This window comes from Aquarana catesbeiana, linkage group LG02 (genome assembly GCF_042186555.1).
Source record: "Aquarana catesbeiana isolate 2022-GZ linkage group LG02, ASM4218655v1, whole genome shotgun sequence".
NCBI classification, from domain to species: domain Eukaryota; kingdom Metazoa; phylum Chordata; class Amphibia; order Anura; family Ranidae; genus Aquarana; species Aquarana catesbeiana.
Window position 1 is genome coordinate 627292223 of NC_133325.1, and position 25268 is coordinate 627317490.

Consider the following 25268-nt stretch of genomic DNA (forward strand, 5'->3'; position numbering starts at 1 on the left):
TAATATTTAAAAACAAGATTAAGGGGATAAAAATATACAAATGACTACACAAATATACCTTTTGTCCCTGACCAGTATTATACCCCAGAATGATTTAAGCCTTTTATTGCAGGATCTCTCCACCTCTGGCCCCAGCAAGTCCTCCTGGCCACTCCCCCTCTGTGGGATGCGGAAGGGGCGGTGAGTCGGCTCCCTGGGTGATTTGAAATACCATACAGTCTTAAAAAGCCTCTTCTGATGCCTATGCTATTGAAGTAGAGAGTCAACAAACACAGTTCTCATTGATATATGTATCTTTCCTGTTTTTAAACACAATATGATGAAATGTTAAAATCCACCCTGTCACCAAAAAAAATATGTAAGTGCACTCCCTAATTCCTTTCACAACTGTTATTTTCATTGCAATTTTATACTGTCAAACACTCATTGTTTTTCAACTATGTTATAGATATAGTTTCCTCCCTGAAGAAGGAGAAAACTGTACTCCAAAACGCATTGGGTGCAAGAGGATCTCATATGTGTCTTTTCCGAATATGGTGACAATGTATGAACTGTTTAGACATTCTATATTCATGTGCATATTTTAGCTACTATGTTTAACTATGAATAAATCATTTTTGTACTATAATACTCTCCATACTCTCCAATTTTACCTTAGCGTGCCTTTAAAAGCCACCATAGGGGATTTTCTTTTGTTTCTAATACTGGATGTGGCACCATAATTGCATAGCATTACCATTCTATTCTCTTCTTCATTCCTCACCATCTAGGTATTGCGCAATTAAACATATCCTTTCTCAATCACACCGGGATGATAAAAAGATCCATCAATTTTTTACAACGGCACTGGAATTTATACTGTCACATAACATGTTTACTTTTGATGGATCCCACTACCTCCAGGTGCAGTGGGTGGCAATGGAGACCTGTTGTGCCCCCTCTTATGCCAACCTGTACCTGGGGGAGTGGGGGCGATCCTTATTGGATGACAAAGTAGTTTTGTTACGACGAGTCACATTACTACATGTATCGCTACATTGATGATATTTTCATTATCTGGGAAGGTTCGGTAGACAGCTAGAATTCATTTATATCAGCTATTAACAAAAACTATTTACATTTACATTTACTATATCTTACAGTAATACTGCAATTACCTTCCTGGTAGAACTGCACGATTCTGGCCAAAATGAGAATCATGATTTTTTTGCTTAGAATAAAAAGTTTATGATTCACTCATGATTCTCGCTACGTAAAATCTTTCACATTACACACACAAAAAAAATGGGCTAACTTTACTGGTTAGCTTTTTTTTTTTTTTTAATTCATTAAAGTAATTTTTTCCAAAAAAATTGCATTTGAAAGACCGCTGCGCAAATACAGTGTGACATAAAATATTGCAACAACCACCATTTTATTCTCTAGAGTGTCTACTAAAAAAATATATACAATGGGGCAAAAAAGTATTTAGTCAGCCACCAATTGTGCAAGTTCTCCCACTTAAAAAGATGAGAGAGACCTGTAATTGTCATCATAGGTATACCTCAACTATGAGAGACATGTGGAAACAAATCCATACAATCACATTGTCTGATTTTTGAAATAATTTATTTGCAAATTATGGTGGAAAATAAGTATTTGGTCACCTACAAACAAGAAAGATTTCTGTCTCTCACAGACCTGTATCTTCTTCTTTAAGAGGCTCCTCTGTCCTCCACTCATTACCTGTATTAATTGCACCTGTTTGAACTTGTTATCAGTATAAAAGACACCTGTCCACAACCTCAAACAGTCACACTCCAAACTCCACTATGGTGAAGACCAAAGAGCTGTTGAAGGACACCAGAAACAAAATTGTAAACCTGGCACCAGGCTGGGAAGACTGAATCTGCAATAGGCAAGCAGCTTGGTGTGAAGAAATCAACTGTGGGAGCAATAATTAGAAAATGGAAGACATACAAGACCACTGATAATCTCCCTCGATCTGGGGCTCCATGCAAGATCTCACCCCGTGGGGTCAAAATCATCACAAGAACGGTGAGCAAAAATCCCAGAACCACACGGGGGGACCTAGTGAATGACCTGCAGAGAGCTAGGACCAACGTAACAAAGGCTACCATCAGTAACACACTACGCCGACAAGGACTCAGATCCTGCAGTGCCAGACATGTCCCCCTGCTTAAGCCAGTACATGTCCGGGCCCATCTAAGGTTTGCTAGAGAGCATTTGGATGATCCAGAAGAGGATTGGGAGAATGTCATATGGTCAGATGAAACCAAAGTAGAACTGTTTGGTAGAAACACAACTCGTCATGTTTGAAGGAGAGAGAATGCTGAGTTGCAACCAAAGAACACCATACCTACTGTGAAGCATGGGGGTGGCAACATCATGCTTTGGGGCTGTTTCTATGCAAAGGGGACAAGTCGACTGCTCCGTGTACATGAAAGAATGAATGGGGCCATGTATCGTGAGATTTTGAGTGCAAACCTCCTCCCATCAGCAAGGGCATTGAAGATGAAACGTGGCTGGGTCTTTCAGCATGACAATGATCCCAAACACACCGCCCGGGCAACGAAGGAGTGGCTTCGTAAGAAGCATTTCAAGGTCCTGGAGTGGCCTAGCCAGTCTCCAGATCCCAACCTCATAGATAACCTTTGGAGGGAGTTGAAAGTCTGTGTTGCCCAGCGACAGCCCCAAAACATCATTGCTCTAGAGGAGATCTGCATGGAGGAATGGGCCAACATACCAGCAACAGTGTGTGACAAACTTGTGAAGACTTACAGAAAACGTTTGACCTCTGTCATTGCCAACAAAGGATATATATAACAAAGTATTGAGATTAACTTTTGATATTGACCAAATACTTATTTTCCACCATAATTTGCAAATAAATTCTTTCAAAAAATCAGACACAATGTGATTGTCTGGATTTGTTTCCACATTTTGTCTCTCATAGTTGAGGTATACCTATGATGACAATGTAGCGCTGGTAGATTTACAATCTACCACAGATTAGGTAGATTTAGTAAATAGTGTGTTAGGAAGGTTAAAAGTTCGCCTATGTTCCAGCTTGGCTGACGTTGTGTGTGCTTCCGTGCTGACCGGTGGGTGTCGCTGTTACCATTAGTCAGTGTTGGAAGGGCAACGTGTCGAAGTGTATAGATGCTCCTCTGTCTCGGAGACAAGCTCGGTGGAGGTGGTCCTCTGAGTTGCATTCTGGGAAGGGGGTATTTATGGGACAGACGCCATGTTCTAAGGTCATTTTTGCAGCCACCTGCTGGCCCTCCTGGCCAACGGGTATGCGTTAAGGAGCTACCTCGTGGTCCTCCGATCGGGAGGCCCACGATGCTACGGCGCAGGGGTGGGTCCAGAGGCTTGTCTGGGGCCAACCTCCGCGGCCAAGGAATGGTCCTGAGCTGTCAGTCCTGTGTGACGAAGCTGGACAGCCGAGGAGATCCCAGGGGAGGACCTGTCTTGGAGAGATCACGCAGCGTGCTGGTCTATAGAGGGGCCTGGTGACTCGGTTGAAGGACGTATCCAAAAGAAATAATTATACAGCATAGTGTCGCTGGTTTGGCTTGAAGGTTCAGGCACTGTGACTGACTGTTCACTGCAGAAGATCTGATACATCCTGTGGCAGAGGATCGTGCAGATTTACCCCCCAATTAAGTCTGTGGCAGAGACTTTGGATTCGTGCTGCGTGCTGGCTGCTAGACTGGTGAGAGAGACCTATCCAGACGAGCAAAGAGTGCGTCCCATGAGGGGAACGTATTCCACATAACTATAACTACCACATAACTATCTAAATTCTACTGGGACATTTGTCGTTAAGATCTTGTAAGAAGATATTTGAGTTTCTCCTGAAAGTTTCCTATTCTGTCTCTTTCCTGCTACTTCCTAAAATTTGACTGTTTAATAAAGCATTGAAAAAGTACTCTAGTGTTAGTGCTTGTGTCGTCCAGCAGTAAACTCGATGGAACCCCTAGACCCGGTGCCGGTGAAATAATGGGAAGCAAAGTGAAGGTAACAGACCCGCTTAAATTAGCAGCTCCACCGAGAGTTAGTGCTACAACAATTACAGGCCTCTCTCATCTTTTTAAGTGGGAGAACTTGCACAATTGGTGACTGACTAAATACTTTTTTGCCCCACTGTATATATATATGTTTGGGGGTTCTAAGTAATTTTCTAGCAAAAAAAAAATATTTTAACTTGAAACCAACAAATGTCAGAAAAAGGTTTAGTGTTTAAGTGGTTACATTTTTTTCACTTTGGCCCCTTTCACACGAGGCGGGCTCCGTTTCTACGGAGCCCGCCTCGGTCCGCCGGCTCAGCGGGAGATCAGTCCGTTGATCTCCGCTGAGCCGGCGGATGACAGGTCCCTCTCTGCTCACTGAGCGGGGAGGGGCTTGTCAGGCGCCGCTGCCGCCTATGGAGGGATCGGACGAAAACGGACAGCGTGTCCGTTTTCGTCAGATCTCACCCGATCCGATCCACCAGCGACGAATCTGAACGTAGAGCCATCCGTCTGCTTTTAGCGGATCGGACGGGGTCGGATGACAGCGGACATGTCTCCGCTGACATCCGACGCTCCATAGGCTAACATGGATCGCCCGTTCAGGTCCGCCGTCAAAACTGACAGGCGGACCTGAACGGTCCGATCGTGTGAAAGGGGCCTTACACACAAAGTCTATTGCATTGACAAATTGTTACAATGTTTATACTTAAGTTCAACTGATAAAGAATGTTTTGATTCTTGGCAGACTGCCCGTTTTTTTCCTTCCTTTCTTTTGATGGCTGTGGCTTCAGAAGAACAGAGAGAATTCTTTGCATAGAAAGAATTGTGAAACACTTTAGTCAAGATCGTGATAACGATTCTTGACGATTAATTGTGCAGCTCTACTTCCTGGATGTGAAAATTCAAAAGAATGCAGATGGTGGTCTTCCAGTGGGCTCTATTGCAAGCACACTGCGGGGAACACCATCTTGCATGCATCCAGTGCTCATCCCCAAACCCTAGTACAATCCATCCCATATAGTTAGTACCTTAGACTGAGAAGGAACTGCTCTATAGATGAATACTTCTATTTTGAGGTTAATCACCTCAAGTAAAGACTATTAAGTCGGGGATACTCTCACTCTTGTCTTAAAAGGGCGTTTAAGAGAGCCTGCAATAAGCCGAGATATGAACTGCTTTTCCCGACTGACATTGATACACCTTCTAAACATCAACATACTAGACTAATCACCAAGTTTAATAACCAACATAAAAATATTCGTAAGATTTTAGAAAAACATTGGCGAATTTTGGAAACTGATCCAACACTTCGTCCCCATATATCAGCACATCCTGCCATTTCTTTTTCGGAAGGCTATATCCATAAAAGACAAATTTGTTCAAAGTAAATTTGTAGGACTCTCTAGGAAAGATCCTTGTAAACGTTTAGGTACTTTTACATGTAAAAGTACATGGCGGCTGCACCGTCTGTCAATACATGAACACCAAATCAAATATTATATTGCCAAATGGAAACGTTTTTAAGCCTCAACAATTTGCAAATTGTAAGACTGCAGGTGTGGTATATATGCTAATGTGTCAATGTCAGAGTTTTTATGTTGGAAAAATAAAGCTAGAATTCCGGAAAAGAGCAGGAAGACATATTACAAGTATGCTAACGGCCAATCCGGAGCTCTCTCTTGGAAGACACATTGGGATTATCATAAAGGTAAAAACCCTAGAATCCGCTTTCTGATTCTGGATCGGATTCATCCCAACATATAAATAGTATAAATAATCTGGATTGCCTTCAATGATATATGATTTATCCAAACAATCCCTCTTAACATAAATTAATATACTGTAATATGTTTGCTAAATTGAAATGTTTTGACATATGTGCTGTATCATTTCAGAACTTTTGGGCTTTCCAACATATTGTGTCGGTCCTGATTCCAGCGACATAAGGCCACCAATAAGATGATCGTCATTTTTGTACTTACTCAACCTTTGACACACTCCTTCGGGATTTCTACAGATCCAAATATCATACCCATTAAGACCTTGGATCTGGATGTTTGAGGTATCAAAGTGGGGGTCTTTTCAGTACCGGTCCATCTGTACAAGTTTTACACATCAGTGTACATTACATCTACATATGTACACATACCTTAAAATATTGGCAGTGCAATAGTGCAGTATCTGGTTGATTGGTGAGTGATCTTTCCCTTTTCTGTCTCCAACGATGCTCATTCCCTGTCCATGGTTTCATATACTCAGACCTCTATTATGTTTTATTATAGATTGTTATTTGTTTAATTTCTCCTGAAAGAAATTCCCCCGATGAAGGGATCAATACTGAAATCCTGAAACGCGTCGGTCGAACCACAAAGGAGACCAACAGTTCTCAACCATATCCACTGTATTGTTTTTTCTTTTAATCTTATGTCCTAATTGGTGATGTATGCATCTATTACTTTTTAATATTATCTCAATAAATTTTGTTAAATTTTCTATATATATTTTGATCTCTTTATCAAGTTGCCTCAAAAGTCCCATGTTCCTGGGTGGTACTCTTTCCTTGTAGAATCTACTTTTTCGGGATGTTGGCAACAATTCGGTCTTTTTAGGTGAAACCCCTCCACAATACTGTAGTTGTAAAAACAAATCATAATAGGGCAATATATAGTATGTTTGATAAACAAAAGAACAAGGTAAATCCATAAATCTTACCTTCCACGTTTTTCATTTCAACTTTTAACAGCTTCATTCCAGCACATGCACTGAGTAAGCGATCTGTAGCATCTACATTAGTACACAAATGAGAAGCAATGCCCGCTGCTGACAAGGGCTCACCAATATCATGTAGTAAGTCAAAAATTCCCAACTCACATGCTGTAAACATGGTCTAAAAGGAAAATACACCACGTATTACTGTATTTGTACTGATCATTTACAAAATGTTATTTTTGTCATTCCAGTTCTAAAATGTAAGGCAAATATATGGTATACAATAGCCATTAATGATATTTGTAAGAATTTAAGTGTCAATTTTAAAGAAATTTCTTCTGATAGAGATGGTGTCTGCCTTTGATGATCTTGTGAAAATGCTAGTTGTCTGACTCTCTTTGACCTTTGGGGTCATTGACCTTGAAAAAGTTGCTGGTAAAGACTGAAGCATGCTTGAACCCCTGATCTGCTTATTTTATTCCAACTCAGTGGGCTTTTTTTAGTAAAGAAAAATAAACTATTTACTTTGCAATGGCATTTTCCCTTAAGCTTAGTGATTGTGAATCTATTCTGAATTCCATCATCCAATCACATGCAGGCAAAAAAAAATACTGTTTTTTAATATTTTCCTTGCAGGTGATTGGGTAATCATTGCAAAGTGAATTTTCACAACATTCAGTATGCTCAGGGAAAATTCCTTTGCAAATGCAAATTCCCCTGCAAAATGAACAGCCTAATTGCTTTTTGTAAAACAACTTCAATGACTCTAAAGGACTGAAGCTAATGGATCGGCCTGACAATCGCACTCAAAAGGACAGCTCAGCAATGGTAGTCTACATATTTTCTGAGTATAGGAAATAATACACTAATTAAAACAAAACAAAAACACAGTAGTGTATAAAAGACAATTAGCGCCACCTACCTAAAGTGTTATGTGTTATAAATAAACTATGAAGTGTACTAATTAGTACTCCACAGCTGCTGTAAACTTCTAATGAATTCACCTCACCATACAACATATAAAATAAAATGAAAAATATAAATGCAGCACTATTAATCTATCATGTGAACGATCCAGTGATATCAAATTATATTAAAATAAATTAATAATTAAATCTATAGAATAATGTGTTCAATTAATGTTTGTATAATGAAACTTTTATGCATTGAATTATTGTGACTTCTCAATTCATATATCACCCACCACTGTGCAAATCATGTCTTCGGCAGATTATGTGCACACCTTCACCAGCCATTATACCTGCTCACCTAATACATGAGTCAGAAAGACTCAAAACAATTCCTTTCTTTCAGCTATGGTCTCATCTCTTCCATATTCAACCAGCTACTCTGTATCTAAATTAAATCTTTCACCAAAAATAATAAATAGTAATGTTGCCATCATCCCTAATAAGGAATTGTACATTGAGGGTCCCCCACAAAAGGGTTGGGACTTTAAAGGCAACTGAATATAATAGAAAAGGCAAAAAATCTAAAAATCAATATATTTTATTGTTGTATCAAATTTAAAAGACTTAGTGCATGTGACTGTTGCAACTAACTCATTAATAACAGCATTGACATGAAAAGAAAGTAACACAATACAACCTAAGAACAAATGTAGTCTCCTCTATAAGAATGAGAAACAAGCACAAAAATCATTGTACAAAACAAATGTGGTCTCCTCTTGTGTGAGAGAGAAAAAGCTTGACGCGTTTCAGGAGCTTGTCCTTTCTTTAGGGGCATGATATATGTAGAGACAGATGTGCATCTATAAGAAAAACCACTCATCAGAGTTGAACAATGTAGGGACAGGAGATAAGAGGAGCATCGGTGAGGCAAACAAGACAAGTCGACCATGAAAAAAAAAAAAAAAACATAAATTGAAAAAATTGAAAAATGTGATTGAGGAAAATAACCTGATGCAAGAACTGGATGTGTTTGCTGATGAATGTTCACTGGATAACCTTGGACAGGCACCAAGTCCAGAAAAGAAGATTGAAGTACTACGCTATGGTCAAGCAGTATAAGGTGGCACTCAGTTGGTATGTGTTGTATGTAGCCAACAACTGTGCGGTGTAGCACTGAACATTGCACTAACATATGGACTTCAAGTTAACATATGGTGTACCTGTGTGATCAAAAAATAAAAGGGGATTTTTAAGAAGTATAATACACAAGCATTCCTTCACAGAGGGAAAAGCTATTCATCTTACATAGACGGGTGTATTTAGTATAAGTGTCAACATTGTCTATTGAAACAATCAAATATGTATATGTCCCAACCCTTTTGTGGGGGACTCTCAATGTACAATTCCTTATTAGGGATGATGGCAACATTACTATTTATTATTTTTAGTAAAAGATTTAATTTAGAGCCAACCGCATAGGATAGCAAATACCCAATTTGTGCTTTTTTGCACACGTCCCTTTTCACCAAAATTATGACCTACATAGATTTTCTGACATCTTGATACCATTGTTAAACCATATCACTATTATTAATTCTGATTAATCAATCATTTTTGTTTTTCTCTTTTTTTTTCATATTTGTATAGTAAGTGTGCATCCTTTTGTCTATGTATTCATTTTTGGGCAGGACCATGTTTCAGGGTCAGGAGTGGGAGGCCCTTATGGTCAGTTATTACACCAGACATGATGCACGGGAAGCCTCCCAGTCGGAGGTTTTCTCACTCTTCTCCCAATTAGGGAAATTAGTTGAGAAAAAGACTGCAATGTTCTGGCACATTGAAAGTTTTGAAAGATATTTAAGGGAGGAGATCAATCCATATGGCCTCAGGATACAGATTTTTCGCTGGATGATGTGGATTCCACATTCAAAAAGAAATGGGAAAAAAATTAACAGGAATGTACAGCAACTATGATGAGACTTCTCAACGAAGAATACCGTACTCGTATTAATATCCTAGACAAAGACATTGAGTCAATTTACAATAAATTACAGCACCTGAAAAATGCGGCGAATTATAAAGAGCAGGAGGATAGAGTCAAAAACAATCCTGACACATTCACCCGTGACACCTTACTGACAAAAGAGAAAAAATTCTGGAGAGATAAGCGGGCTTTCCAGGAAGGGAAGGCATATAAATGGTATCAAGGGAATAAATCAAGAAACTCCTCCAATGGACAAAAAGATTAAAGACCGAAGGTTTTATCATATAATTCTTCGTTTAATTCTTGCAATTCTTCTACAGTTTCTACTTTACAGAAATCCCAGCATGGCGGGAGAAGGTCGCACAAAACTAAACAGTCACAAGATGATGGCACTCAAAAGAAACGAATAGTGGAATCTACACCCATACAACTTCCACCCACTCCATCTACCCTCGGCCCGGCTTTGCAATTCGGGAAAGGTAACACTCAGGGTGGCCCCCATGCCCGCCCCTATGGGCAGTCTGGGGATGGTCCCAATACTTTTCTGGGTACGGGCATGTCTCCTATCCAGAATTCATTTACGGGCATTAGATCCCAAAACATGGATTTTCACAAACACGATCAAAGACACAACACATAAAAAACCATGATATTGATCAAAACAGTTCTACTAAAACAGACACTCTCAGCATCATTAATTTGTCCGATTATCAATTATTTGAAGATGAGCTTTCTCTTCTCAGTAAGGGTCTCGGGTTCTGTCCTTCTGCGGACTCTGACACTTTTGAAGTCATTAAAGATGTTCAACTATTTGCGAGGAAACTATTTCTAAAAAGTTTATACACTAAAAACACCAAATCTAATGTAGTACCAAAACCCAGTTCCCCACAAACCGATGAGGCAATTAACATTCTAATTAGCCTCCTGGAGGAATCAGATCCCGCGGATCCAGCTGACCCTGGAGATGTTCTTGCATGTCTGCAGAGCAACTCTATTGTTAAGAATGAATCCTCAAATATCATGCCAAATTTCAAACTTAAATCAGACAAATTTCCTTCCTTTCTTGACAGTGCAGCTTTGGCCACTTTTGTCAACCAGGTCACTAATGATATCAAAAAAATGCGTAAACACAAAAGGGGTGGAAACCTTTCTCCAAAGGAGATCACCGCACTACGGTCATTATGTGCACAACATTCCCTTACAATCAAACAGGCAGATAAGAGAGGAAATATAGTAAGCATGTCCAACAATGTGTAGGCAATGAGGCAATGTGTCTTAAGATACTACACAACGAAACTTGGTACAAAAGGATTTCTGCAAGCACAGTCACCAAATTTTATGAGGCTTTCTATACCCTTGTCGATGATGCCTTTTCACGAGGGGCCATCGATAAGGGGATTTGGGAGTTCATTCGTACCAAGCATCCGATAATTCCAACATTATATTGCTTGCCTAAAATTCACAAACAATCTTCATTTCCTCCCAGAAGACCTATTATCTCCGGGAGAGGAAGCATTAGTGACAATCTAAGTAAATACATAGATGCATCTCTCAGACCTTATGTGATGGAACTTCCATCATACATCAAAGACACCATACATTTTCTACAAATTATTGAAGCAATCAGACTTAATCCTGATAGTCTGTTAGTAGCTATCGATGTTGAAACCCTGTATAGCTCTATTCCGCACCATCTCGGATTAGCGGCTATACAGCACATACTGTCCCATTCATATGGCTGCGACAATAAATTTCACCAATTCATCCTATCAGCCCTGGAATACATTCTAACCCACAATATTTTCACCTTCGATGACCCACTAACTCCAGGTACAGGGCATCGCTATGGGGACCTCGTGTGCCCCCTCCTATGCGAACCTGTACCTGGAGGAGTGGGAGCGCTCCCTCTTTGATGATGAAGACCTATTGCCCTTCACTAGTAACATCACACTGTGGCAGCGATACATAGATGATGTTTTTATGATTTGGGATGGTCCCATAGATGCATTACATGCCTTTCTATCCACCTTAAACAAAAATGCCTTTAATCTCCAGTTCACCATGTCATATAGTGACACCTCGATCACTTTTTTAGACGTCACTGTCTGCAAGAATGAGACGGGAGGTCTCGCTAGTGGACTCTTTAGGAAGCCCACTGCGGGAAATACGATCCTTTACGCATCAAGCGCCCACCCACAATCTCTTATTAAGTCTATCCCTTATAGTCAGTATCTTAGACTTAAAAGAAACTGCTCCACAATTAAATCTTTTAAACTAGAAGCAGCCCTTTTGAGGGATCGGCTGCTTTTACGAGGCTACTCCCATACTTGCCTCAAAAAGGCATACAGACGAGCTTGCAATAAATCCAGACAAGACCTACTGTTTCCACAACAAAAACAAAAACATATTGCTACTAAACCACAATAAACCAGATTAATTACCAAATACAGTAACCAACACCAGGACAATAAAAATATTCTTTCAAAACATTGGAAAATCTTACAGACTGATTCCACTCTCTGTCAATACATCTCACCATATCCCAACATCACATTCCGCAGAGCCAGTTCCTTGAAGAATAAATTGGTACATTCTGAATTTGTAGGAGAATTCAGAAAAGATCCGTGCAAGCGCTTTGGCACATCCACCTGCGGTGGATGTGCCATATGCCAGTACATGGACATAAGGTCCCACATTGTCTTACCTAATGGAAAAGTTTTTAAACCCCTACATTTCGCTAATTGTAAGACCCCGGGTGTGATCTACATGCTGCAATGCCAATGTCACAGTTTTTACATTGGCAAGACGAAACTGGAGTTTCAGAACAGGGCAGGTAGACACATAAAAAGCATGAAGACGGCCAACCCTGACTTACGCCTTGGGAGACATGTAAGGGACTTTCACAATGGTAAAATTCCAAAGGTCTCCTTCATAATCCTTGACAGAATTCACCTGAATGCTAGAGGAGGAGATTGGAACAAGCTCCTCCTCCAAAAAGAATCTCGCTGGATTATGAAACTAAATGCTACCAATGCACCTGGCCTTAACAGTATATTGAGCTTTAGACCATTCCTTGAAGGGTTCAGTTCTGGGGTTTGTGAGAAAGATATGTAACCATGCGGGTGATATTTATGTATGACATTCAAATTGCCTAAAATTTTCCTTCATGTTTTGTTTATAATAGTGCTGCTATAGTATTTTTAGATGAATATTACGAGCATAATCTGTAATTTGGAGAAAGATATTTTTTGTAACACCATTAATATTTGGAGGTTTCATTTATGCTTTGAAAAAAGTGATGCTCTATTGTTTTTGTTTGTATCTGGTGCTATTTGTTGTCATTCAATACAACCATTCTGTCTATAACTGAATAATCCCTTGAGGAGAAGAAGACAACCTGACCATGCACCTAACCCTTCCCCTGTTCCCCCCCTTTTTTTTTTTTTCACAATTCTAGTTTTGTTCAGGGGCGGACTGACAACACCCAGGGCCCCCGGACCAAATAAAGCAAGGGCCCCCTGTCAGGCCCAGCTCATGGCCCACCCCTGACCCCGCCCATGGCCCACCCCTGATCCCGCCTCTACATTTTGCACAAAGTACAATTTCTGCCTTTTTTAAAATGGAACCTGGAGGGAGGTCTCTCTCTAACAGTGTCCATTAGACAGTCTGTTAGAAAACGTCCCCTCCAGGCCCCATTAGAGTCTACAACAGAGTCTAATGGGACCTGAAGGGGGGTCTCTCTCTAACAGTGTCCATTAGAGAGTCTCTGTTAGAGAGAGATCCCCTTCCAGGACCCATTAGAGACTACAAAGGAGTATAATGGGACCTGGAGGGGGGCCTCTTTCTAACAGAGTGTACAGTGAACACCTTCATTTACTCTGGTCCTCACTGGACCCCCTCCTTGTGCCATGACTCTCACCCCTGCCCCAACCTCTCACAAAGTAGAAATAAAATTGGCACCGAGTAGCTCTCCTCTTACCTTAACTATGGCTACTGTAGCTGTGGCTGGTTCCCGCGTCCTCTGTGGCTGGCTGGCTCCTGCGTCCTCTGTGGCTGGCTCCCGCTTCCTCTGTGGCTGGCACCCTGCCGTGGATGGCCGGCTCCATCGTCCTCGGTAGCTGCCTCCTGCGTTCTCTGTGGCTGGCTGGCTCCTGCGTCCTCTGTGGCTGGCACCCTGCTGTGGCTGGCTGGCTCCCTGGTGTGGGTGCGTCACCGTGGGTGGGTAGGTTACAGTTGGCTGGTGCCCTGGCCCTGCTGTGGCTGGCTGATGTGTCCTCTCCTCGTTCCACCGTACCGGGCACTGTTTGCCGAGGCGAGGGAGAGACTTGGAGGGAGTCGGCCGCCTTTGCCCTATACGGGACAGTAGAACTAGGAGGTTTGCAGCAGGCCCAGTGCACGGATGCGCGCGGTGCAACACTTAATGACGTGGTGTGCGTGTCCACTCTGTGTCCATTTGAGAGTCTATGTTAGAAATAGCGCCCATCAGTGCAGCCTCATCAGTGTCCATCAATGCAGCCTCGCCAGTGTCCCCTCAGTTCAGCCTCACCAGTGCCCCCTCCATGCAGCCTCACCAGTGCCTCCTCCGTGTAGCCTCACCAGTGTCCCCTCAATGCAGCCTCACCAGTGTCCCCTCAATGCAGCCTCGCCAGTGTCCCCTCTGTGCAGCCTCACCAGTGGCCCCTCTGTGCAGCCTCACCAGTGGCCCCTCTGTGCAGCCTCACCAGTGTCCCCTCCATGCAGCCTCACCAGTGTCCCCTCTGTGCAGCCTCACCAGTGTCCCCTCCGTGCAGCCTCGCCAGTGTCCCCTCCGTGTAGCCTCACCAGTGTCCCCTCAATGCAGCCTCACCAGTGTCCCCTCAATGCAGCCTCGCCAGTGTCCCCTCAGTGCAGCCTCGCCAGTGTCCCCTCTGTGCAGCCTCGCCAGTGTCCCCTCTGTGCAGCCTCGCCAGTGTCCCCTCTGTGCAGCCTCGCCAGTGTCCCCTCAATGCAGCCTCACCAGTGTCCCCTCCGTGCAGCCTAGTCAGTGTCCTCTCAATGCAGCCTCACCAGTGTCCCCTCAGGGCAGCCTCACCAGTGTCCCCTCAGGGCAGCCTCACCAGTGTCCCCTCAGGGCAGCCTCACCAGAGTCCCCTCCATGCAGCATCACCAATGTCCCCTCCATGCAGCCTGATCAGTGTCTCCTCAATGCAGCCTCCCCAGAGTCATCTCAGGGCAGCCTCACCAGTGTCCCCCTTCATGTAGCCCCTCTGTGCAGCCTCACTAGTGTCCCCTCCATGCAGCCTTGCCAGTGTCCTCTCCATGCAGCCTCGTCAGTGTCCCCTCCATGCAGCCTCGTCAGTGTCCCCTCCATGCAGCCTCGTCAGTGTCCCCTCCATGCAGCCTGATCAGTGTCCCCTCCATGCAGCCTTGCCAGTGTCCCCTCCATGCAGCCTCACCAGTGTCCCCTCCATGCAGCCTCACCAGTGTCACCTCCATGCAGCCTGATCAGTGTCCCTTCCATGCAGCCTCACCAGTGTCCCCTCCATGCAGTCTGATCAGTGTCCCCTCCATGCAGCCTCACCAGTGTCCCCTCCATGGAGTCTGATCAGTGTCCCCTCCATGCAGTCTGATCAGTGTCCCCTCCATGCAGTCTGATCAGTGTCCCCTCCATGCAGCCTCACAGACAGTGTCCCCTCCATGCAGCCTCACAGACAGTGTCCCCTCCATGCAGCCTCACAGACAGTGTCCCCTCCATGCAGCCTCACAGACAGTGTCCCCTCCATGCAGCCTCACAGACAGTGTCCCCTCCATGCAGTCTACTCTGATCAGTGTATGGGGGTTAGAGAGGAGAGCCACCAGGTAACACAGAGCGGGGATCTCCCTTTTACCCAGCGTCCGCTGTCATCAGATGTTCCGCTTCCTGTGTGATGTCTATCAAAAGAGCCAGTGCAGGAGGCGGGACATTCGATGACAGCGGACGCTGGGTAAAAAGGAAATCACTGCTCTGTGACCCAGCGACGCTCGCCCTCACCCCTCACCCTCCGAGGCAGCACAAAAGATTGTCGCGGGGGGCCCGCGGCCGCAAGTTTTTTGTCCCTGGACCCCAAGCTGGTTCCAGCAGGTGGCGCTGACGGGCCCCCTTCAGCGGTCGGGCCCTCGGTCCACGTCCGAATGGACCGACTGGTCAGTCCGCCCCTGGTTTTGTTCATACAAGTATCCACATCAAAAACTTTATCGCATGTCCCATGGGTCAATTTTAAACAATTTTGACGCATAGTTCATACATGACATCCCTTTACACAGAAGAAATCCCATGCATTGGCATGGATTCACGGCATGGTGTCACCACACAGCCGCAAATCGAACCTATACATCCTCTCTGGCCATCACGTTAGCTCCCGTTCGGCTTCAGTTCTTCAACGGCGCTGATAATCTTTACTGTGCATGCGCGCACAAACATATCCATCTATTACAATGCGCACGCACACAGCATTACACACGCGCTTGGTGCCACAACGGCACCGCCCCCCTGGTTGTGATGTATGGCATCACACGGCTTTAGGGATCCGATGCCGATATAAATTAGCTGTTTATGCACCTCCACACAGCCGCAGTAGATCCCTTACATTCATATAAAGCCAGGCATCGGCACGTTCACAATTTAGGACAGTTGCTGATGTGATGGCGTCTCTGAAATCTAGTTAATTGCCCTCATCTTAAACTATGGTATGTACCTTGTTCATTACAGTGCATGACAAGTTTTAAACCTACTGTTTCTTTAGATTAAATGGTTATTTGCCCTGATTTCTAACCAGGGCATATACCATGATTGACATATTGCATGATAAATTCTAAACACACTGTTTTTCTAGATTAAATATACCGGTCTATTTAATATTAATTTATACATATTTGATTGTTTCAATAGACAATGTTGACATTTATACTAAATACACCCGTCTATGTAAGATGAATAGCTTTTCCCTCTGTGAAGGAATGCTTGTGTATTATACTTCTTAAAACACCCCTTTTTTTTGATCACACAGGTACACCATATGTTAACTTGAAATCCATACGTTAGTGCACTGTTCAGTGCTACACTGCACAGTTGTTGGCTACATACAACATATACCAACTGAGTGCCACCTTATACTGCTTGACCATAGCGTAGTACTTCAATCTTCTTTTCTGGACTTGGTGCCTGTCCAAGGTTATCTAGTGAACATTCATCAGCAAACACGTCCAGTTCTTGCATCAGGTTATTTTCCTCAATCACATTTTTCAATTTTTTCAATTTATGTTTTTTTTTTTTTTTCATGGTCGACTTGTCTTGTTTGCCTCACCGATGCTCCTCTTATCTACTGTCCCTACATTGTTCAACTCTGATGAGTCATTTTTCTTATAGATGCACATCTGTCGCTACATAGATCAAGCCCCTGAAGAAAGGACAAGCTCCTTAAACACGTCGGCCTTTTTCTCTCTCTCACAAGAGGAGACCATATTTGTTTTGTACAATGATTTTTGTGCTTGTTTCTCATTCTTATAGAGGAGACTACATTTGTTCTTAGGTTGTATTGTGTTACTTTCTTTTCATGTCAATGCTGTTATTAATGAGTTAGTTGCAACAATAAAATATATTGATTTTTAGATTTTTTGCCTTTTCTATTATATTCAGTTGCCTTTAAAGTCCCAACCCTTTTGTGGGGGACCCTCAATGTACAGCTACTCTGTATCCACTTTCAAATAAGCCTGCCAGGGGGATCGAAAGAAAGATCTCTCATCTATACTGCCCCACTGCTTTTCTCCTTCCTCCACGCCAGCGTTATTACTCAGTATTCCTAATAGGATATGGCTCCACATTCATGCAACAATAAATAGAGGATACATAGTGCTCTCCGTTTGCAACATTAATTATAATGCCCCTAATTAAAATCACGCTAATCACATGGTACAGATGGGCCCTGTCTATACCATGTGATCACATTGACCAATCACAGCTAACAACACAATTGTACACAATGGATGGCATGAAAGGAAGCCACCCATTGTTTACAACTATCATGTGATCTGCTGTGATTGGTCACAGCAGTCACATGGTACTGGCTTCGAGCCGGTACACTGATCAGTCATCTGATGGACAGCATCGCAGCACAGCACAAGTCTGGAGAACGTCATATGACGTCCACCCATATCGACAAAAGGCCAGCCAAGCCATCATTTTGTTAAAGGGCCTGGCGGGAACTGGTTAAAGTTGCATTCAGGTTGCACTACGTAATCTCACTGAAAACTGAATCAAAGTCAGATTGCAGCAGTGTGAACCTAGCCTAATGCCAATAATGGAAAGAGGTAGACCTTCGGGCAAGCTGGAGCACCATGAGTAAATTATATGGCAGAACTATACAACTCACATATCAGAGAGCTTCCAGGGCTACACACTTAAGTTGGCCATAGATGGGTAGAATTTCGAACGAAAATCCTTAGGAAAAGAATGTTCTAAGACACTTTGTTTTTCTGATCATTACTGAATCAAATCAGTGTTTGTTTTTTTCAGCGGCAATGATGAGAAAATTCAAAGGATCAGGATGGAAAATTTTTCTTGGAAGAACAAAAAAAAAACAGTTTATGTGGCTTTCATTTGGTAAAGTTCATTTATTTCAAAATCAGATGTTAAAAGCAAACAAAATCTTTCAAATTACTTTGAATGTTCTGAGAATGTTTTGAGAATTTTCATATGAATTTTCTTTAGGCTTTCCTACGAATTTTTGTTCAAAATTCTATCCATCTATGGGCAGCTTTATCCAGAGCACTCAAGTTACATCTTACTGACTAAGGGGTACAGTCTAAAGTTGGCAATACACATATCTTTTTTTTTGTCTAGCAGTGGGCTGATTGGAAAAACTAAATGGGTCCCCCATCCAAACAATCAAGGTGGATGGGGGAATCCTCCCCTCTGTGCCATTGGTTTGATCAGATGCTTGTTCAAGCTGGTAACGGCTTGTTTACATGAGACCAAAACGGGAAGTGATTAAATCCTCGTCATCTCCAGTTTCTGACATCACACAGTGGGAGAAACAACATCAGTTCCTCTCACTGTGTCCCAGGAACCAGATGCCCCCAGTCACATCCTTTCCGGGCTCCCTGGGGTGGTGGCAGGGACTGTGATGCGCTGCTGCACTGTGATATCCAATCCTCTATGGTGCTCTGTGATAGAATACAGCATGCCTGCATTTTATTGCAGCTTGTTGGGCTTTGTTGCAGTGTGAATGGGACACACAGAAAACAATTGTGCAATACAGTGCAGTAAAATGCCGGTTACCGCACATAGTGTGAATTGGGCCTATAACATTTTCCACCTGATGTTAAATACCTCAATAATATATCATATTCTAATTTCTTTCCTTCCCAAACTTTGCTGGTCTGAGTGATTTGCCAACACATGAAGCTGCCTCCGCGCCCATCCCCGCCCCATGACCACCACAAATTATTCTTTTCCCATTTTCCCATCAATAAGATAGTTCAGTCAAATAAAATGGTATATACAGTTGTGTGAAAACGTATTTGACCCCTTTCTGTTTTTTTATTTTTTTGCATATTTGTCACGCTTAAATGACTCAGATCATCAAACAAATTGTATTATTATACAAAGATAACCCAAGTAAATACAAAATGCAGTTTTTAAATAATGGTTTAATTTATTAAGGCAAAAAAGCTGTCCAAACCTGCCTAGTAATTGCCCCCTAAACCTAATAACTGGTTGTGCCACCCTTGGCGGCAACAACTGCAATCAAGCGTTTGCGATAACTGGCAATGAGTCTTTCACATTGCTGTGGAGCAATTTTGGCCCACTCTTCTTTGCAGAATTGTTTTAATTCAGCCACATTGGAGGGTTTTCCAGCATGAACGGCCTGTGTAACGTCACGATACAGCATCTAAATTGAGTTTAAGTCCGGGCTTTGACTAGGAAATTCCCAAACCTAAATTTTGCTTTGTTCGAACCATTTGGAGGTGAACTTGCTGTTGTGTTTTGTGTCATTGTCCTGCTGCATAACCCAAGTGTATTTGAGCTTGAGGTCACAAACTGATGGCTGGACATTCTCCTTTAAGATTTTCTGGTAGTGCTCAGAATTCATGGTTCCATCAATTATGGTAAGTCGTCCAGGTCCTGAAGTTGAAAAGCAGCCCCAGACCATCACGCTACCACCACCATGTCTGATGGTATTATGTTCTTGTTATAAAATGCTGTATTAGTTTTATGTCAGATGTAACAGGACGCACACCTTCCAAAAAGTTACAATTTTGTCTCATCAGTCCACAGAATATTTGCCTAAAAATCTTGGGGATAATCAAGATGTTTTTTGGTAAATGTGAGATGAGCCTTTATGTTCTTTTTGGTCAGCAGTGACTTTGGCCTTGGAACTCTCCCATGGATGCCATTTTTGCCCAGTCTCTTTCTTATTGTTGAATCATAAACACTGATCTTACCTGAGGCAAGCGAGGCCTGCAGTTCTTTAGATGTTGTTCTGGGTTCTTTCATGACCTCCATGATGAGTCCTCATCATGCTCTTGGAGTAATTTTTGTAGGCCGGCCACTCCTGGGAAGGTTCACCACTGTTCCAAGTTATCTCTATTTGTGGATAATGGCTCTCCCTGTGGTTCACTGGAGTTTCAAAGCCTTAGAAATGGCTTTGAAGCCTTTCCTAGACCGATGCATGTGTATTACTTTGTTTCTAATCTGTTTTTGAATTTTTTTAGATTGTGGCATGATGTGTGGCTTTTTGTGATCTGTTAGCGTGCTTCACTTTGTCAGACAGCTTCTATTTATGTGATTTCTTGATTTAACAGGTCTGGCAGTAATCAGGCCTGGGTGTGGCAAATGAAATGTAACTAATTTTTCCAAAAAATTGTGGTTAATCACAGTTCCTTCATGATTCAGCATGGGGGGGGGGGCAATTACTTTTTCACATAGGGCCAGGCAGGTTTGGAGAGCTTTTTTTTCCCTTAATAAATGAAATAATAATTTAAAAACTGCATCTTGTATTTACTGAGGTTATCTTTGTGTAATATTAAAATCTGATCTGAATCATTTAATTGTGAGACATATGCAAAAAAAAAAAAAAAAAATTAGGAAGGGGGCATATATATAGAAGCACTGCAGCTTCCACATATATTTGCAAATGTGGGCAACTAAAACCTTAGTTTTTACCATGAACTGTTAAACAGGGTCAGTTTGTTGCTTTGCAGGCTAGCTGGTAAGTGTGCTGGGAAATGTTTGTCTTTTTGTAAAATGCTATATAGTACCTCAGCATATACCAATGTAAGATAGAGAATGTTAAAAAGAAACGTGAGCATATATGTAAATGACATGTTGTTGTAGGGGCTCATTTTAATTCCAGCAATAAGAGCAATTCAGATAATTGATTATGTAATACCAAGTAGCCGAAATTTTACCTTGACATTTATGCTATAGGGCAGGGGTTTCCAAACTATGGCCCTCCAGTTCAGGAACTACAATTCCCATCATGCCTAGTCATGTCTGTGAATGTCAGAGTTTTACAATGCCTCATGGGACGTGTAGTTCTGCAACAGCTGGAGGGCCCTAGTTTGAAGATAGCTGCTATAGGGTATTAACAAGAAGCAGTCCCTGGAATTCATAAAGGACAGATTTTGCGAAAGTGTCTTGCATGAATCGTAAAAGTGGCACAGAGTGCACCAAACTCATGTACCTGTCAAGAACTTGTGCTTGAATTCAGTACATGCTGCAACACTTTTAGAATGCATGCGAGACACTTTTGTAAAATCTGTCTCTCCTTATGCAAAAGAGAGTTGGTCTTAACTCCACTTTTGTGAGATACAAACTGTCCGCATTTTGTTTTGAATTTGGCGCATTCACTCCGCCATAATGTAAAAGTGACACATTTTAAAACTACCTGAATTTGGTGCAGGAGTCGCTGTCAGAACCAAAAGTGTTGCAGATGCTTTATTTCTTTGTTGCCTTACATTAACAAGAAGGATTAATGCCAGAAAAGGTGTGCAGCAGCTTTATTGAATTCCCCCCAAACTGTCCCTATTCTATCTTCAATTTGGCTCAGGTGTTGCACCACAATGTAGAAGTGAAACACATTAGGACTACCTGAATTTGGCACACAAGTCGCTGTCAGAACCAGAACTGTCACAGATTTTTGTTTTTATTAGGTGCAACACATTAACAAGAGCAATCAACACCAGAAAAGTAGCATAGCAGCTTTATTGAATTCCCACCAATGAGTTGTGTCCAGTTTATACATTTCAAATTTAGTAATATTTTTGGAAGGCCATTACCTCATATTACCTCAGTACTTAGATCAGATAAAACATTGACTAAACAAATAGTTCTCTAAAAGGGGGAATACTGTTCACATGATTTCTGCTGTAAAATGAATGTCTAATAGGCAATATGGAGCTGTTCAGTGGATGCATATATAAAAGTCACAAACAAACAATGAACAGTCAACAATGAACAATGAACAAAAGTAGGAATACTAAAAATAAAGAAAATAGTACTTTAGACATATATTCTTACCTTTGAAGCTAAAAAGCCATCCTTATAATCCAGCAATTGCTTTGGATAGTCAAGATCGGAGGAGCTCATGTTGGTGTGATATTCAGTGGCTTGGTCTGTCATCGTAAGCTGCTTTCTATCTGCATATATAATACTATAAAGAACTAAGCTGGGCTTAGACAGTTGATTCCACACATGACCTAATTTTGGGGGCAGCCTATTTCTAGATTTATTGGAGCTGTTAAGAGTTGGAGAATGTAGATGTGGTTATCATGAGCTGCATTGATCTCCTGTAATTTAAAAAGATCCCATGTCTCTGTTAAGGAGCTTGAGTACTTGGAAACATGGGCACACTTGGAGGATCACATGAATTGCAGTGTTTCATCCACAAAAATTCAGTGTGGGCGGCTGTGTGCAGTAAAAGTAAATCTGCCAACATCCTACATGACAATAAACAAAGAGTGCAGGAACACGGAGATCCCTCATGGACTTTAAAGGCAGAACCACACGTAGAAGTATATTTAAAAGGCAAAAAGCCAATTTACAGTGTGGACGGAAAGTATTCAGACCCCCTTTCATTTTTCACTCTTTGTTATATTGCAGCCATTTGCTAAAATCATTTATGTTCATTTTTTTGCTCATTAATGTACACACAGCACCCCATATTGACAGAAAAACACAGAATTGTTGACATTTTTGCAGATTTTTAAAAAAAGAAAAACTGAAATATCACATGGTCCTAATTATTCAGACCCTTTTCTGTGACACTCATATATTTACCTCAGGTGCTGTCCATTTCTTCTGATCATCCTTGAGATGGTTCTACACCTTCATTTGAGTCCAGCTATGTTTGATTATACTGATTGACTTGATTAGGAAAGCCACACACCTGTCTATATAAGACCTTACAGCTCACAGTGCATGTCAGAGCAAATGAGAATCATGAGGTCAAAGGAACTGCCTGAAGAGCTCAGAGACAGAATTTTGGCAAGGCACAGATCTGGCCAAGGTTACAAAAAAATTTCTGCTGCACTTAAGGTTCCTAAGAGCAGAGTAGCCTCCATAATCCTTAAATGGAAGATGTTTGGGATGACCAGAACCCTTCCTAGATCTAGCCGTCCAGCCAAACTGAGCTATCGGGGGAGAAGAGCCTTGGTGAGAGAGGTAAAGAAGAACCCATAGATCACTGTGGCTGAGCTCCAGAGATGCAGTCAAGAGATGGGAGAAAGTTGTAGAAAGTCAACCATCACTGCAGCCCTCCACCAGTCAGGGCTTTATAGCAGAGTGGCCCAAAGGAAGCCTCTCCTCAGTGCAAGACACATGAAAGCCCACATGGAGTTTGCTAACAAACACCTGAAGGACTCCAAGATGGTGAGAAATAAGATTCTTTGATCTGATCAGACCAAGATAGAACTTTTTGGCCTTAATTCTAAGCAGTATGTGTGGAGAAAACCAGGCACTGGTCATCACCTGTCCAATACAGTCCCAACAGTGAAGCATGGTGGTGGCAGCATCATGCTGTGGGGGTGTTTTTCAGCTGCAGGGACAGGACGACTGGTTGCAATCGAGGGAAAGATGAATGCGGCCAAGTTCAGGCATATCCTGGATGAAAACCTTCTCCAGAATTGCTCATGACCTCAGCCTCCACATAGTCACATAGTCATAGGCATTGATGCCCCAATAGAAGACCTTTAGGTCGAAACACGTTGGACCATTTTATCCTCCTCCATGTTGCCCATTTCTTTTTTATTTTGTTGTGATCACGTTTTTACTGTAAAGCTTTTTTTAGCAATAAAAAACATCCCTTTTTTTATCTGCACTATGTGGAGGCATATCTTTTCTTTCCACATACCCTCTGAACAAGAATAAGTGCTTACTCCAGTTCCATGAGAGATATTCTGCCTTCCGTATCCACACTTTGGTTATCCATTGCGAGGACTGCCTGGGGACCTCCGGAGACCTACGCAGAGTCTAGCTTAGACGGTTCGATTGGTGGGATGACCTTTTCAACGCCCTGGGTGGCACACTGCTCTCCTGACTCCCTGTTGCTGACAAGGGAGTCCATAGGATCTGGTAAGAGTTTACGCATACCATCCTTTCCATGATGTCCTTATTTGGTTGATGCATTTTCTTCACAGACTTACACAACCTTCTTCCAATTGTTGGAATATCATCCTCCCTTGGGATTACATCTATATCTCCATGCAGTGGGACATTATATTTCTCACTTATATACCTATTTGTTTATTGACTTTGCTTGTATTATACAGTATTTTGTTAATTGTTCACTAACACCCCATTTGGGATTGAAGTACATTTGAGTCATCCTCTTTACATTTGGATTATCTATACACATATTATTTTTTTCTATTACTGTACTTAGAAGGACATATAGACCAACTTCAATCCTATTTGACGGGGCTGGTGCATAACATCCCTCCAAAGCGGGCAAGGGGACTCTCAGGGTGGACTACCATGCATCCACAAGGACGCCAGCAAGGAAGAGTATAGCATCTGTAAATCAAAATAGGAATCAATAGTTACTCAAAGATTGTGAGGTAAAATTATCAAACGGGATCATACATTGTGCATAGAAATTCTATATGGACAGACTAAGGAGTAGTATCAACAAAAAGTCCCAATAGAAGGAAATATGAATTTGTGAATACTTCAAAGTCCAAAGTGTGTGCCTTGGCGACAAACACCGCTGATGGAATTGAACGTCGTACTAATAAATTTGCTGTAATCACCACGTGAACCATAACGAATAGGCAAAATGCAATCCTACCAGATTGGAATGACTCCACTATAGAGTCCAATTCACCTCTTGTAAACACTTAAGGGATAATCCAGTTTGCATCACTTGGTTGCAGTATATCAGACTGACTACTCTCTAAGGTGTATGAACTCAATAAGGACCATATATTGCGGACATCCACATGGAATCCAAGATTCCAAGTCTGGGGTGATGTGACAGTGTCGCATGCGTAGGCTCGGCCAACACACACGACACTGTCACGCTACCCCAGACTTGAAGGGCCAAGCCTACACACGCGTCACTGTCACGCCACCCCAGACTTGGGCCGAGCCCACACACGCAACACTGTCAGGCCAACCCAGATTTGGAATCT

At 42.2% G+C, this 25268-nt stretch overlaps 1 protein-coding gene across 1 annotated transcript in view; it reads right to left on the reverse strand.

Moving 5' to 3' along the window:
• Positions 1–22269, reverse strand: part of LOC141128842 (acetylserotonin O-methyltransferase-like) — a 153991-nt gene extending 131722 nt beyond the window's left edge. The window contains exons 1-2 of the mRNA XM_073616404.1: positions 22159–22269; positions 6729–6903 (exon numbers count right to left, since the gene is read on the reverse strand). Coding sequence (XP_073472505.1) covers positions 6729–6903; positions 22159–22260 — 277 coding nt within the window. The 5' untranslated portion in view covers positions 22261–22269. The remainder of the gene's footprint in view (positions 1–6728; positions 6904–22158) is intronic.
• Between the last annotated feature and the right edge of the window lie 2999 nt (positions 22270–25268).